Source organism: Carlito syrichta, unplaced genomic scaffold (assembly GCF_000164805.1).
Source record: "Carlito syrichta isolate Samal-C Ts95f unplaced genomic scaffold, Tarsius_syrichta-2.0.1 Scaffold136712, whole genome shotgun sequence".
Classification (NCBI taxonomy): domain Eukaryota; kingdom Metazoa; phylum Chordata; class Mammalia; order Primates; family Tarsiidae; genus Carlito; species Carlito syrichta.
Window position 1 is genome coordinate 481,130 of NW_007080808.1, and position 14,560 is coordinate 495,689.

Below are 14,560 nucleotides of genomic sequence, written 5' to 3' on the forward strand. Positions count from 1 at the left end.
GTTTATCCCCTCCCATGGACAGCTACTCTAATAAATTTGATATGTATATTTGAATTCATATATATCCTTATAAAATATTATAGATTTTTTGGTATGTGTATGTGTTTACTTAAATTCTAAGTTTGAAAGTATTTCACATTTATAGAAAAGTTGCTGTAGTAGAAAGATTTCCCATGTGTCTTTTGCCCAGATTAAAAAATTATTGATATTTTGCAACACTTGTTTTATCTCTCTCTTTCTGTATTTGTACATATATTTTTTTTCCTGATATCTTTGGGAATAAGTTGTAGATGTTATGTCTCTTATTCCTAAATATTTCAGCAGATGTTTTCTAAGAACAAGGAGTGTTATCTTTTATAGTCACAGTACAATGATCAAATTAGAATACTGGACATTGATTACTACTATCTAATATATAGTCCATATTCGAATCCATTAATTGTCCCAGCAATGTCCTTAATTTCAATTTTCTCCCTAATCCAGTTTTCATTGCGTTTACTTGTGTCTCTTGAGTATTTAATCTGGAATAACTCCTCAGCCCTTCTTTGTTATTCAAGAGTATATAGGTAACTTTTGTATACTTATATGGTGTAGTACTGAAGACCTTGTTCCCTTTCTTAATTTTTTTTTTTTTTTTTTTACTGTTTTTGAGATCTACTCATATTTATGTGTAGGCTTCTGTCTTGTTTGTTACTTCTAACTTCTGGTTAGTATTCCTTGGTATACATCTGCCAAAGTTTACTTGTCCATTTCCCAGTGACAGACACTGGGATTGTCTTCAACTCTTTGCTATCACAAATAATTCTGCCACAAACATTCTCATATATATTCCCTTTCAGAACATTTCTGAAATATATCTGTAAGAATAGGCTTTTGGGTCATAATGTATCTGCCTATCTAATTTGACTAAGTTCTGATGAATTGCTCTCTAGAACAGCTGCCCTAACCATACTACAACTGTCATGCATTTAGATTCCTGTTTCTTTACATGAGTGCCAACACTTTCTCCTAGCTAAATTCTAATTTTTGCCAATGTGATGGTTTTAAAGTGACATCTTGTTTTATTTTCTCTGATAGCTAATGAGTTTCACTTGTTTTCCCAACATCTTCAATGATAGAGTTTCTTCAGGAGGGAACCTATCTTTAAAAAAAAAAAAAAAAGTATATATATTTATATTACTGTAATATATATATATTACTGAATAGTATATATACTATATATAATAGTATATATATTATATTATACTGACAAGTGTGTGTGTGTGTGTGTGTGTGTGTGTGTGTGTGTGTGTGTGTATATAATTCTGAATAGCCCCTAGAAGTATCTTTTAAAACTGATGTCATGAAGGGCACTTTGTGTCACTGCCACTGAACTACTTGACACTGGCAGATCATTTGGGGATTTCTTATATTTGAAATATTGGCTATAAAAGTGTATATCCTCTTTAGATGACTGAAACCTAAATCCTTAGACAACTATCTAAAAAGATTGTTGGTAGAAATAGAATTCAGGATTTTCTCCAGTTCATTGGTTTTGAAATCCATTTGCTTATATAATTCTGAAAGGATTTTTCAAAATCATGTACCTTATAGTATGTTTTTCAGTTGATATTTAAATTTTTTCCTTTTATGTCTTAGTAATTGGAAAGAATATAATTTCTAGATTATTGCAAATATTGGCATTTAAAAATAGAATTGTTATATCTATCCCTCAAATATATCCAATTTAAATGCCATGGCAAGTAGGTAACTATCATTAGGTGTTTAAAAAATGAATGAGTAGGTTCTAGTCAAAATTTACTTCTTTTTTTCTTTTAATTCAGTGTGCCCATTTTCTTCCAGAATTTTATCTTAATGTATACTTTAATATACCATAATATATTTTAAAAGATATTTTATGCTTGAGTATTTTAAAGTTACATGCTGTATTATATATTTCTGCATCAGACATGTAAATTAAAATTACATTAATTTTTTTGTGAGCATAAAGAAAATAATTATGTTCTTTTAGACTTAATGTTCATTACATTAAAACAATTATTAGTGATTGATTGGAAGAACACATACATATTATAAATTTTGGTAATTAAGTATATAAATAAAGTTTTTATTAGAAGATATGTCTTTAATTAGATGTATTTTTTCAATTATTGCATTCATCTCTGTATTGCTAGAATAAGGCAGGATTTCAGCATCAATTTGATTCCTATATTTTGTTTCTATAGATGTGAATGATGAGAAAATTTGTTCACATAGAAGTAGTCAGGGATAAAAGGAATTTATTATAGAAATATTACTCAGTTCTTTAAACTATTTTTGAGTTATTGGACAAAATATAACCATGGTAATCTATCACCAAAGAATAGTTTTTAAATTTATCAGCTGTTACTTTGATTATATCCTCCTGAAACTTGATGAAAGTAAGGAATTGGAAACCACCTGTTATAGTTTAATTACAATCAATCATTGAAAGTCATTATCTTGCCTTAATTCTGACACAGATGTTTCCAGTTGTGTCTTTTCTTGGCATCCATGCATTTATACTCCACAATGTACTATTGTAAAATTATGGGGAGATGAAAGATATGCCTTTCTTTTGTAAGATAGAAAATATGATTTTGAAAGTAGAACCTTGACTTTTTCTTTTGGAAAAGAATAATAAGAAAGTTGAGGGTCTCAAAACTGATACTATTAAAATTTCCTATATGTGCCTTAATAAAACACAGGGGTATGTATAAGATTGCTGCTAAAAAGAAATAATATTTTTAAAGCTATAATTACTTGAAAAGAACTGTGGCAGTAACAACATAGTAGCATCAACTTTTGAGAGAAATAAGTAATGCTAATTTTACTGAAGTATACATTTACACTACTGAACTTTTTGTGTAAATTTGTAATTGATTGTTCTGACAATACATGTCTAATTCAACACACTTGAAACTTCACTTGCACATTTCTAGAAATCCATTCAAGGAGGCTAAGTATTCAAGGAGGATGCTGAAGTCAAACTACAACATTAAGTATTGATGTTCTTGGAAGGTTATTTGGTGTTTTAATTTAGGACTCTGGATGCTCTCATACACTTCTCTTTCTTTATATTGTTTCCTCCACCTGAATTACTAGCTCCTGCTCCCTGTCCATCTTATGTGGACATATTATGTCTTCATTACACTGCTTTTTATATTATACTATGAAGGTCAAACTATTCTACTTCTTAAACATTTGACCAATCTAATCCCTGTTTATTTAGTGCCCTAGACAGAACACCATCATTTCTCAGTTGATAATGATCTTTTGACTACTTCCCCTGGCTCCATTCTAATCCCATTCTACCATGGATAATTACCTAATATGCACATCAATTTCATATTCTCTGACTCAGAAATCTTTAGTTGTTTATACTAACAAATCTTTCATGTTTTCACATTGCCAAGAGGACAGATATTAATGCTTACTTTTATTTATCTTGTTCTTATCTATTCTCAGCTACCTTTCCAGATTTTTTTCTCCAGCAACTATCTTCTGTTTTATACTCTAGTCACATTTCCTTGAACATGTATCATGGTGCATTTATTAGAATGTCACAATGGACTCATAACTTTGTTTTTAAGCACTATTCAACCTAAACTTATGGCTACTTGTGAGGAAAGGTTAAAATGTATTTATATGCAATGAGTATATTCTTTTTAGAAAAATTTTTTTATCATTGAAATGTGTTTTTAGATCACATTTTAGCACTAAACATAGCTATATGAGAAAAAAAACTTTGAAAAATGAAGGGAGGCCATAAAAAAGAAAAAAACATAATTTTTAAATGTATCAAGGCTTATCAAAAGGTGTTTTGAAAACACACATACACACAAACATGTGTATTTAATTCTCCTCTATCAGTATTAATAAGAAAAAGAACTGCTATGTTTGGCCTGTAACCTAGAACTCAACGGATCATAGCTAGTTTTTATAATTCCCTTTTGTATTCAGCATAGTGAGATGGGATGGACACTAATATGTTAAAAACCAGGTCCTACTAACAACCTCAACACTTATGAATTGTATGATCTTTAACAGGTCATTTATCTTTGCTAAATCTCAATTTTTTCATCTGTAAAGCAAGGATTAGTATATATTCTACTCAATAATAGATTGAAACATATGAGATAACAGGTGAGAGTATATTATAAATTTAAAGAGATTTAGACATATGTTGTATCACTGGTATATTACTTAGTCTCTTTAATCCTGTACTTCTTTAGAGGATCTGGCCTATCTTGATGGATGGCATATGTTGATAAGGCTAATAAATGGCCACATAAGGAAATAAAGGATGTGTCGGGAGTTTGCTTTATTTTTTTTTCTTATTTCTTTCTTTTATGTTTCTTCCTCATTAAAATAGTTTTGGTATGAACCATGATGGAATTGGAAATTCTTGTGGGACGAAAGGTCATGAAGCAGCAAAACTTATGGCAGCTCACATTACTGCAAATACCAATCCTTTTTCCTGGTCTGCATGCAGTCGAGACTACATCACCAGCTTTCTAGAGTAAGTAATCTCTGGAGAGTGATGATGAATTGCTCCAAAAGTAAGCCATTGGTATAAGCCGAATATGTACTGCTTCAAACTTTGCATAATGAGTAACTTTTAGGACCCAGTGATACCTCAGTTGTTCCACAAATACCTTATTTAATATATCATTGTGGCAAGTTTTTTTCTTCAAATAGAACTTATTGAGTAGATTAGAGGAAGTAGAGCAAGGGTCTAAGTGGGGCTGATGATGTGAGTGTTACGGTTGTTCAATAAATGGGAAACAATTTCAGAAAGCATTTAGACTTACATAATTTAATATAACATAAGCCAAACTTTAAATCAGTGATTATGTATTTCCTTTTGTTACTGAAAAAACTGAGTTCTATAGAAGAGCCAAAGTATCTAATAGTAACAAACAACAACAATGACAAACCAAACACCCAAGAAATGAACACTTTATGAAAAAGATTTGTCTTTGAAAATTATTGTGACCCTTTTTTTCTAAAGTTTGAGAATTTTTGTTTTTTGTACTTTAATGTATATTCCAAAAGTATAGTTATCTAAATGTGAAGAATGTAAATTAACTCAGGTATAACTATGTTTAAGAAAGCAGATGTTCTTCTGCATCTCAATTGCACTGGGCTTCAGAATTGGATTTTAGAAACTGATGGACTTGGTTCTCACTTTCTAATGGTGTGACTTTGGGCTTGTTACTTACTTTGTCTAATCTTCAATTTCCTAATTTGTTAAATGAATTTGACATAATACTTACATAATCAGATATTATGCATATGATTATATATCATGCTATAATGTATATAAAGCATTTAATAGATAGTCATTAGGTAGTAAATATTATAATTTTAAATGATATCAATATTTCAGTTCTTCACTGCTCTACTATTATGTTTAGCTGTTTTGTGCCATATTGTTCGTAGGGAGGAGAGTTTAAATATTATGTGAAGAAGTGAGGCATACATAAAATACAAAGCAATGGAAATTATTTTTAAAAATTGACTTTGTTCAAAGTTTATGTTAACAGAATTATATTGCAAAATTTTAAAAATTCATATGTTACAATGGGTAGCATTATTCATTAAAATTTTCTTCGTATCTACTAATAGCCAGATTATATATTTTGAAAACTTGTAATTAAATATTTTTAAAAGCCCCTAAACAAGAGATTTTAAATTACCTAGCACAATGCTTTACTCAAAAAACAAAAGATAAATGTTCAAAAACGGCTCTTTTAAATGAATTAATGTAATAATAAAGTTGAAGGAATTAATTTATTTTGAAGGTAGTTCTTCCGATAACCATATTATAACCTAACAATTTTATGTCTTAGTAATAGATAATATAACACTTTACTTGCCTAGTGTATAAACTGACTGAAGTGCTATAAATAGGATAGACCACGGAGAATTTGTTTGACATCTTTTGGTAGTTTTTAACACAACACACTAGAGCCATCATTTTCTGAAATGGTTTTAATGAGATTATTTAGCTAAATTTTAAACATTGTTGAAGATCTACTCTCCCTAAAAATCAAGACAGATCTGGCATTTCTCCCTTCATTTGGCTCTATTATAATATATATAATAGAGACCTAGGATCTGTCACCGGAAAGACAAACTGTGTAACATGCTCAGTATTCCTGTGCATTTTTGATGGCTGCCGTTTTCTTGTTTTTTTTTTAAAGTACCATTTTCTTTTCTCCTCTATCCTGTTTCTGTCCCATTGGTTATTGCACAGCTCATGTCTAGTACCACCTCTGTATTGCAAATATAAGGAACAGTTTTGATCTCTTGCCAGATCTTGTCTAGTTGAAACCATATTAAGGCTGTTAAGACACTCTAAAAGGGAATCTCTAAGTTACTGGTAAAATACAGTTAAGAAATCACCACTGGTTTGGTGAGGGATGTAAAATTATCGCTAGTCGCAATAAAGTGTTTCACTGAGTTAAAAGAATTAATACAAAAAGCATTATTTAAACTTTGTTGCCTGTTTGCATTTTGTATGTGTAAGCATGATTAGTGTTGATGGGGTTCTAATGGGCTTATTTATCCTGTATTTGTAAAAATATTTCTCTTATGCATCCTCATGGGAATGCTCACAAAGTTAAAACCATTAATAAAAGATAGATGTGAAAGATAATGGGTAGGGATTGGGGGAATGTTGGCTTTCCCTGCCCCCTTTACTAATAAACTAAACAAATCTGATTATAATCTTACCAAGGAATAAAGGGTTTTTAAACACATGGCCCTTTTTAAAGGTCAATTCACTGGAGCACAAAGACATAATAGTAACTTTCTTGAATTTCTTTGTTCCTTTTTATTAATGCAGTGAACTTAATTGCTTTAACAGCTATGCATGATATTTTTAAAAATCCAGTGATATTTTGATCAGGGATTGAGGTTACAGTTATGTTTTATAGTTGGCTCAAAAAGGCTCATAACATTTTATTTTAGCTTCTCTTCTCAAGAAAAAGAAGTCTTGAAAGATGAATTGTTTAGGAACTGCAGCCCAGCCAACAAAACACATACCTTTCTCTACTTAGTGACTGTATAGGCCAAAGATGATGGTGAATTTTAACAATGAGCTTTCTATGATTTATAGAGATTCACTATTCACTATGTTTAACTGAAAACAATTCCATGGCCTTTAAATGCCAATAGAATACAATCTCTTCGTGTCATTCTGAAACACTAGGTGCTATTGATCAATCAGGAGATGGTGTTTACCAACTCCCAATATTTTTTTTCAGATTTCTTAAACTCGGTGATTCAATAAGTGGTTCATGAATCGCCCAGAAGCCGTCCTGATTAAATAATAAAGAACCCATTTCCGTTAAAATGGACGTGTTATGCCAGCTTCTGATGTTTTCCGACGACGGCTTTGCAGGTAGTGTCTTCCCTATCTGCCTGCGGGACTTATTTATTTATTTATTTAGAAAACAGAGAAAGGTGAACCTGGTATTATGGCTCTCACTCGTTGATAACTATGGGCTAATTTACCAGGCAGTGGAAGGCAGCCAGAAGTAATTTAAACCAGTTTTTCATATATTTTCCACCGCTTAGCAATAGTACAGAGTAATTTCATATAGTTTTCAAAAATTATGGGGGCTCTGTGAATCAACTCTTGCTCTATTAAAATTAAAATCTGTTAAATTGTTTGAACTATCCAAGATTCATAGAAAAATTTCCTGCAGTTCCAAATTAAATACAAAGTAGCCATTTTCACTTAAAGGATAGAAGATGAATGCATTAAGAAAGGCAAAGTTATGGTTGAAATTAAATTAAGAAAGGTGAGAGCAGAGCTACAAGGGAAGTGATAGGATTAATAGGATGACCAAGGTGATGACATTTCCTCTCTAGCAATTGCCTTTGAAGGTCAACATGAATCTATTAGATAGAAAATAATCTTTATAGATGGAGCCTTTTTTAAAAAATGTAGAATCCAAGAAAGAGCTTGGCAAAACAGGTTTCTCCTTCTGTTTATCTGATACAATTGGGGAACCTTGCTCTAGCCATAAATGGCTTTGAGTCATAATTATCTATGGGGGGAGAAAAAGTATACCACTCTCAATACAGTATTTGTATCCTGGAAGTTTCAAGTTCAATTATATTCAAGCATCCCAGTCATACAGAGAGTGAGAGAAAAAGGTTTGACTTCAGAAGATAATATATTGTTAATTTCACAAGGATTGATAAAGCAGTTTATGAGAATGTAGTAGGTAAGACACTTGACTTGCTATAGATGATATGAACCAAATTCTTTTTTGCTAAATTTATGTGAATCAGGACAACTTAATGGAATATAAATAGGAGACGGCATTAAATGTTAATTTTTTGTTGTTGTTAAGAAATGTGTAAGGTTATATAGAAGGATTTATTTTTTAGATTGACCCACTGTATTATAGACTGAAGGTCTATCCTTTGTAGTATAATTATTTTAGTGAAAATAAATCTAAAATCACATTTAGGAATATATTTTCATGTGCTCTGGAAACAAAGCCAGAAGTGCATATTTTGCATAGGGATCTGTAAATTTTAGTCAAAGACTGAACTCTGGCTCATATTCCTATATTCAAGGCTAATTTTTGGACTGTGTAAATAAGACCTCTCTAAATTGAAAGTAGAATACATAAAATATGACTTCCCCATCATGCTGCAAACATTTCTGGAAATGTAAATATACTTTGATTTATGATGATTTTTCATAATCAAGGAAGCAGCATATTCTTACACTAATATATATGTTTTTGCTTGGTCTTAGAAGCATAAACATGGTATGCATCTGTAGTTCCAGCTACTTGGAAGGCTAAGGAGGAAGGATTGCCTGAGCCTAACAGGTTGAGGCTGCAGTGACCATGAGCGTGCCACTGCTCTCTAGCTTGGGAACTAGTGAGAATCCAACTCAAAAAAAAAAAAAAAAAAGAAGCATAAGCAAAAGAAGAGTCTATAAATTCAATAATTATCTATATTGCTGTAGATATTAACTAAGGTTGCATTTTTAGTTGTAAAATATATGCTACTAGGGAAATAATCACAGATCTACTTTTTATATAGAGAATTTTGCCCTGGACAAGTATATCAATGCTTAATAATAGTAAGTTGTAACATCTCATACATTAAAACCAGCAGTATTCTACATTTAATTTATTAATGAATATGGTTTATAATTTTTGAGTGGAAATACTTGCATATGACACCAAGGCACAAACCATTTATATTTAAAAGTATAAATTGATAAGAAAATTTTAGAAGATTTGTATATAATATCACTGTAGTACTATTCTTATTTTGATAGTAGTATAAGTAACACTAAGGTTCACATCATAAGAATTGTATAGTTGTATCTCAATTACATAGAATTCTAGATTAAGTAAAAATGTCCCATAACTGCAATTTTTTAAATAAGATAATTGCAAAGTACATGACAATAATTTATATCTAATACCTTATGAAAGGAAAAACATTTTCACAGTTATTGTATACCAGGAAATGTACAAAATATGTTCACAGCGTAATTTGTAGTTTAGAAATGGAAAACAATCCAAATGTTAATTAATTGAGGAATGGTTAAATAATTATGGCATAGTATTAAATGGAATATTAAAGAACAATAAAAATGAACAAGCTATAGTTATACACATCAACACAAAGTATCTCATATTTGCAGTATTGAGCAAAAGGATACAGTCACAAACAAAATCCTACAGTATGACTACTTTTATATAGAGTCCAAAAACAGGCAGACGAATAATCGGAAAGTAAAATTATCAAGAAAAGCAAGGAAATAATTATTATAAAAAATAAGAGTATTAGTTACCTCTTGGGGAAAATAAGTGATGTGATTGGAGTTGAGCACTTGGGAATTTTATTAGGAAAAAAAAATAAGAGAAAGCACTTCCAGGATCCATCTCTCAGATCCATGTCTTCTACCGTCTGCACCTATATGTGTAATATTTCATAATGGTAATGGATGACTCAGTGGCACAGAAATATCCAGAATTATCATTTTAAAGATTAATTAATAATAATGATCAACTTTACTTACTTGAAAATGGCAAGAAAGTAATAGACAAATTTTAGTAACATTATACAAAAAGCATTTTTGTTGCTTTACCCTCAGTGAAGAATGAAAATATGAAAACTACTCCATGCCTCAAATATACTGTATATACCAGATATAGTTACTGGGAGGAAAATATACTATACATGTAATAAATATGTATAGAAATGTAGAAACAATTCAAATCAGCCTTGCAGATATCCTCACACTTGCTTTACCAAAAGGCATTTGACTTGTAAGCATTGCTAATTTGTACAAATATAGCCAAACCTATTTCAAAAGGCCTTTGTTGATTCGATGTTCCTAAATACAGGTTCATTTTTAAAAGATCCATATGGTTTTCCCTTATATTTTATTTCATATGGTGTTTTATTCTTCTGTAAAAATATACTGTAAAAGGAGAACAAGACTTGTCTAGACCACATTAATACAAAGCAATAGGTGCTTCCAAAGAACCGAAGCAAAAATACACTTTTGGGATAAACTTGCTCAGAAGAGTTTTGGCCATAGGTGCCCGTGGTACAAAGCATTCTTGGTCGTCCATAAGCCCTTGCAATGATCATCTGAAAGTATACAAACCATGATTAGAAGATCGTTAATGCCTTGAAAAAAGAATTTTAAATGAAGTAACTATTCTTGCTTCCTTCTGGGTTAAGCTGATTTTCAGTTTGCCATCAGGAAAGTATTTTTTTCCTTAGGCTATCTAGAACTCTTTTTGGGGGTCCACATAGTTCTTCCTCTAAGTTTCTAGTTTAATTTCCTGTATTTCTAAAATTAATTATATTAATCATTTTTAATAGATTCTAAGTTGGTATCACTTGGGTGCATACATATCCTACACTTTTTTGTTATGCCTTTGGCAAATATTTTTTACCTACAGGATCCTGTATTTCAGTACACAATTATAAATGTTTCCGTAGATTTATAATAGTGCTTAACTTCTTACTTTATTTTTATTACATGTTTAATTTATTTCCTTAAAATATTAATGATTATATTGTAGATAAAGAGGAAACAAATACTTTTTGTTTTGTTTTTACTTTATTTTATTATAAAGATGTGGGATTAGGTACCTAAGTAATATATGTGCAGGTAAAGTTTGGGCCTCCAGCTGGTCTACACTTTCCCTGGTACTCCAGTAGCACAAGGGGAGGATTAGCAGTCATAGGACACTGCCGGGGGTGGAGGGTGCACATAGCAACTTGAGACAAATAGTTTGGAAGGAAAATTGGGGAATGAAACTTATTGCCATCTCATCAATATTCATATTATCAAAATGGTCTTTCTTTTTCCATTATACTATTCAAGATGGTCTCTTTATCATTAACCTTAAGATACAGAGGGTGCCAAAAAATGTATACACATTTGAAGAAAGGAAAAAAACCCTGTATTAAAATTTTAATACTCATTATATACTGATAACAAAAGATGAATACAAGTCATGTTTGACTTATGCAAATACAAGAAGTGCTCAAAGTGGTTACCATCAGCATTCAAACACTTCTGATTATGGTCTGAAAGTAGATAACATCTCTTGAAATGTGTACACATTTTTTTTGGCACCCTGGTATAATTCCAAATTTACTAGTGGAATTACATTTGCTGAAAGTTTGCGTGTCCATGTAGATTAAAGATATTTTACATAATAAAATAAAAAGTACTTGGTATTTAAAAAATTTATCTAGAAATAATTTTTTCTTGCTAAGGTACATGTCAACTTATAAAAGTAAAATAAAAAGGAAATAAAAAATATTCTGCTATGAAAATTGGATAGCTGGGTGAAAACAGGTTGTTCTCTGTTAGCTGGATACCTTGAGCAGTACAAGTGAAATGATTGTAACAGCCAATAGTAAAATCCATCTATATTAGTATCATATTTAATATTTCATCTAATTATTTTTATTGATAAAAAATTAGGAGTACAAAGAAGAAGACAATATTCTGTCTCTTTGATCTTTGGATCTATATTACCTTAGGAATAATATGATTCAATTTTTTTAAGGTATTAATTTTCTGCTGTGCAAATATACATTGGTATATAACAAATTGACTTTACATTTTAAGAATATAAGAATTTTTAAGTGAAATATGAAACTCAATATGAAACTCATTGTTATACATAGTTCTCACTTATCTATAAATGAAAATTTGTACTGTTCTAAATAACAGTTGAGGAACTTCTACTTGTGAAATAATTTTCCTTTGGCAAAGTGGATGGAAAAGATTTAGGAAAAAAACACACACACACAAGTGCTGGCACAATGGACAGGAATGTCGGAAAAAATTTTTAAATGTTGGCATAGGAATTCTTTAAAAATTCTAACTTACTCACATGTGAAATGAAAGTAAGAAAGCATCTGTCCTATTTTATGCACACTGACTAAATAAAAGTGAACAATTATATATAGCAAAGTTTAAAGCTCTTTAAACTAAGGTATTCTGTCTGGCTTTTGGCGATCTTTATGTTATTCGTTCCAATGAATTAAAATATTATGTTTGAGTACAGGCATACTTTGAAAAGCAGAAATTATAGAGAGAAGAGAACATTCTCTTTTCCAATTCTTATGACCCTAGATGAAATATGAAATTTTTGAGAGAAGACTAAACACTTCTAATATACTTGAGAGGAAAACTTTGGACCCTAGCCTCATCTGTCATTCATCTTCATTTATTAATGAAATATTTCAAGAGCCTATGGACATGTCTTGCTGCAGCATCTATTGTTCTGCCCAAGGTGAAAATGTATGAATTAGGTCTTTAAGGATTGCAGCCGTATTTTTTTTTTAATTATTCTGCATTTCATGTTTTTAACTCTACTACCAGATGTGGTTATATTTTCAATGAAAACAAACAAGAAGCTTAGAGCAATATGAAATTCTGTTTTGATTCCTTCAGAAATTAGTTTAAATTAAAGGCCAATGTGACATGTCCAGTTTGTTGTCCGAGATGCTTTTATTGTGTCTTGGTGGTGAAAAAAAACTATTTGGAGCTCTTATTCAGTAAAGCTATTCTACTTTGTAATGTAATTTTTTATTGGGGGAATGTATGGTTTTTCATGCGTCAAGTTGTTAAAACAGAGTTCAACACATGGTTTCATAATTGTGACTGAAGTAGTCCATAGAGTGCCTAATTTCCTTTGATCCTTTATGTTGAACAGTTCAGGCCGTGGTACTTGCCTTGATAATGAGCCTCCCAAGCGTGACTTTCTTTATCCAGCTGTGGCCCCAGGTCAGGTGTATGATGCTGACGAACAGTGTCGTTTCCAGTATGGAGCAACATCCCGCCAATGTAAATATGGGGTAAGAAGTCTTAATCCTTATGTTTAGTCATTAATATGTGTTCTTTCATGACACAGATGTTAAAATGAAATTATTATGAGCATAGTTTGCCTCCAGTACATTTTTAAATATAGCTTTTTTTGATCTCATTTGTATATGTATTTGTAAATGTTTGAATAATCTAAATTAGACAAGTTTCAAATTTCTTGTAAGAGACGCAGACAGAATTTTAATAACTTTTAATGTGCTTATTCTTTAAGTCTTGAGTTTACAATGCCAACTTTATTTTATCTTTTGAAATGTTAATGATTTGTTTAGTTAGTTAGTTAATTTTATTAATATCATTTTTTTGAGTGAGAGTCTCACTCTGTTGCCCAGGCTAGAGTGCAGTGGCACACTCATGGCCACTGCAGCCTCTACCTGCTGGGCTCAGGCTATCCTTTCACCTCACCCTTCCAAGTAGCTGGAACTACAGGCACTTGCCACCATGTCTGGCTAACTTATTTGATTTATTATAGAAATGAAGTTTTGCCAAGTTGCCCAGGCTGGTCTCGAGCCCCTGGACTCAGTCAATCCTCTCACCTCTGCCTCCCAAAGTTCTGGGATTACAGGTGTCAGCCACCAAACCCGACTATTAAGGGTTTTAAAATCCCTCTCTACTCTCCTTTTCTGATACTTCTGATACTGGGCCAAAGGGAATTTGTGCGTTGGGTAGATGCCTTTAATTTAACTTGCTAGTACTAAGTCATTTCACATTGCTTCATCCATTGCTCACATTCTAACACGGCAACCAAGCAAGAACAAGATAACGTGAACCCAAAAAGTGAAAATTGCTGTGAAAAAAATGTATATATCATAATTTACTCTACATGTCTGCCTTAAAGAAAGCCAGTTTCTATATCAGAAAAATGTATAAAAATTCTTTTTAAGTTTCATAGAGCAAGATTTTAGTGTCTAGTATAGAGACATGTTCATAGTAGGAATACACTATAAACATGTTAGATGAAAAACTAGGTTTAAAAAAAATGTCAAATTGTTTGCCAAAAAATATTCAGGCTTAAAAAATAACCTGGTTCCTACCTTTGTACAAATAACCTTTAGATCTCTATTTAAAAATAATGATAAAAGAACTTAGGTTTTAAGATATTTAAGACTAAATGATATTCTCATTGTACTGTCC

The 14,560-nt window shown here is 31.2% G+C and overlaps 1 protein-coding gene across 1 annotated transcript in view; it reads left to right on the forward strand.

Annotated features, from left to right (window-relative positions):
- The window catches only part of ADAMTS6 (ADAM metallopeptidase with thrombospondin type 1 motif 6), a gene marked incomplete at its 3' end in the record, with an annotated part of 238,514 nt that overhangs the window by 178,126 nt on the left and 45,828 nt on the right, over positions 1 to 14,560 (forward strand). The window contains exons 10-11 of the mRNA XM_008049780.2: positions 4,394 to 4,540; positions 13,260 to 13,401. Coding sequence (XP_008047971.1) covers positions 4,394 to 4,540; positions 13,260 to 13,401 — 289 coding nt within the window. The remainder of the gene's footprint in view (positions 1 to 4,393; positions 4,541 to 13,259; positions 13,402 to 14,560) is intronic.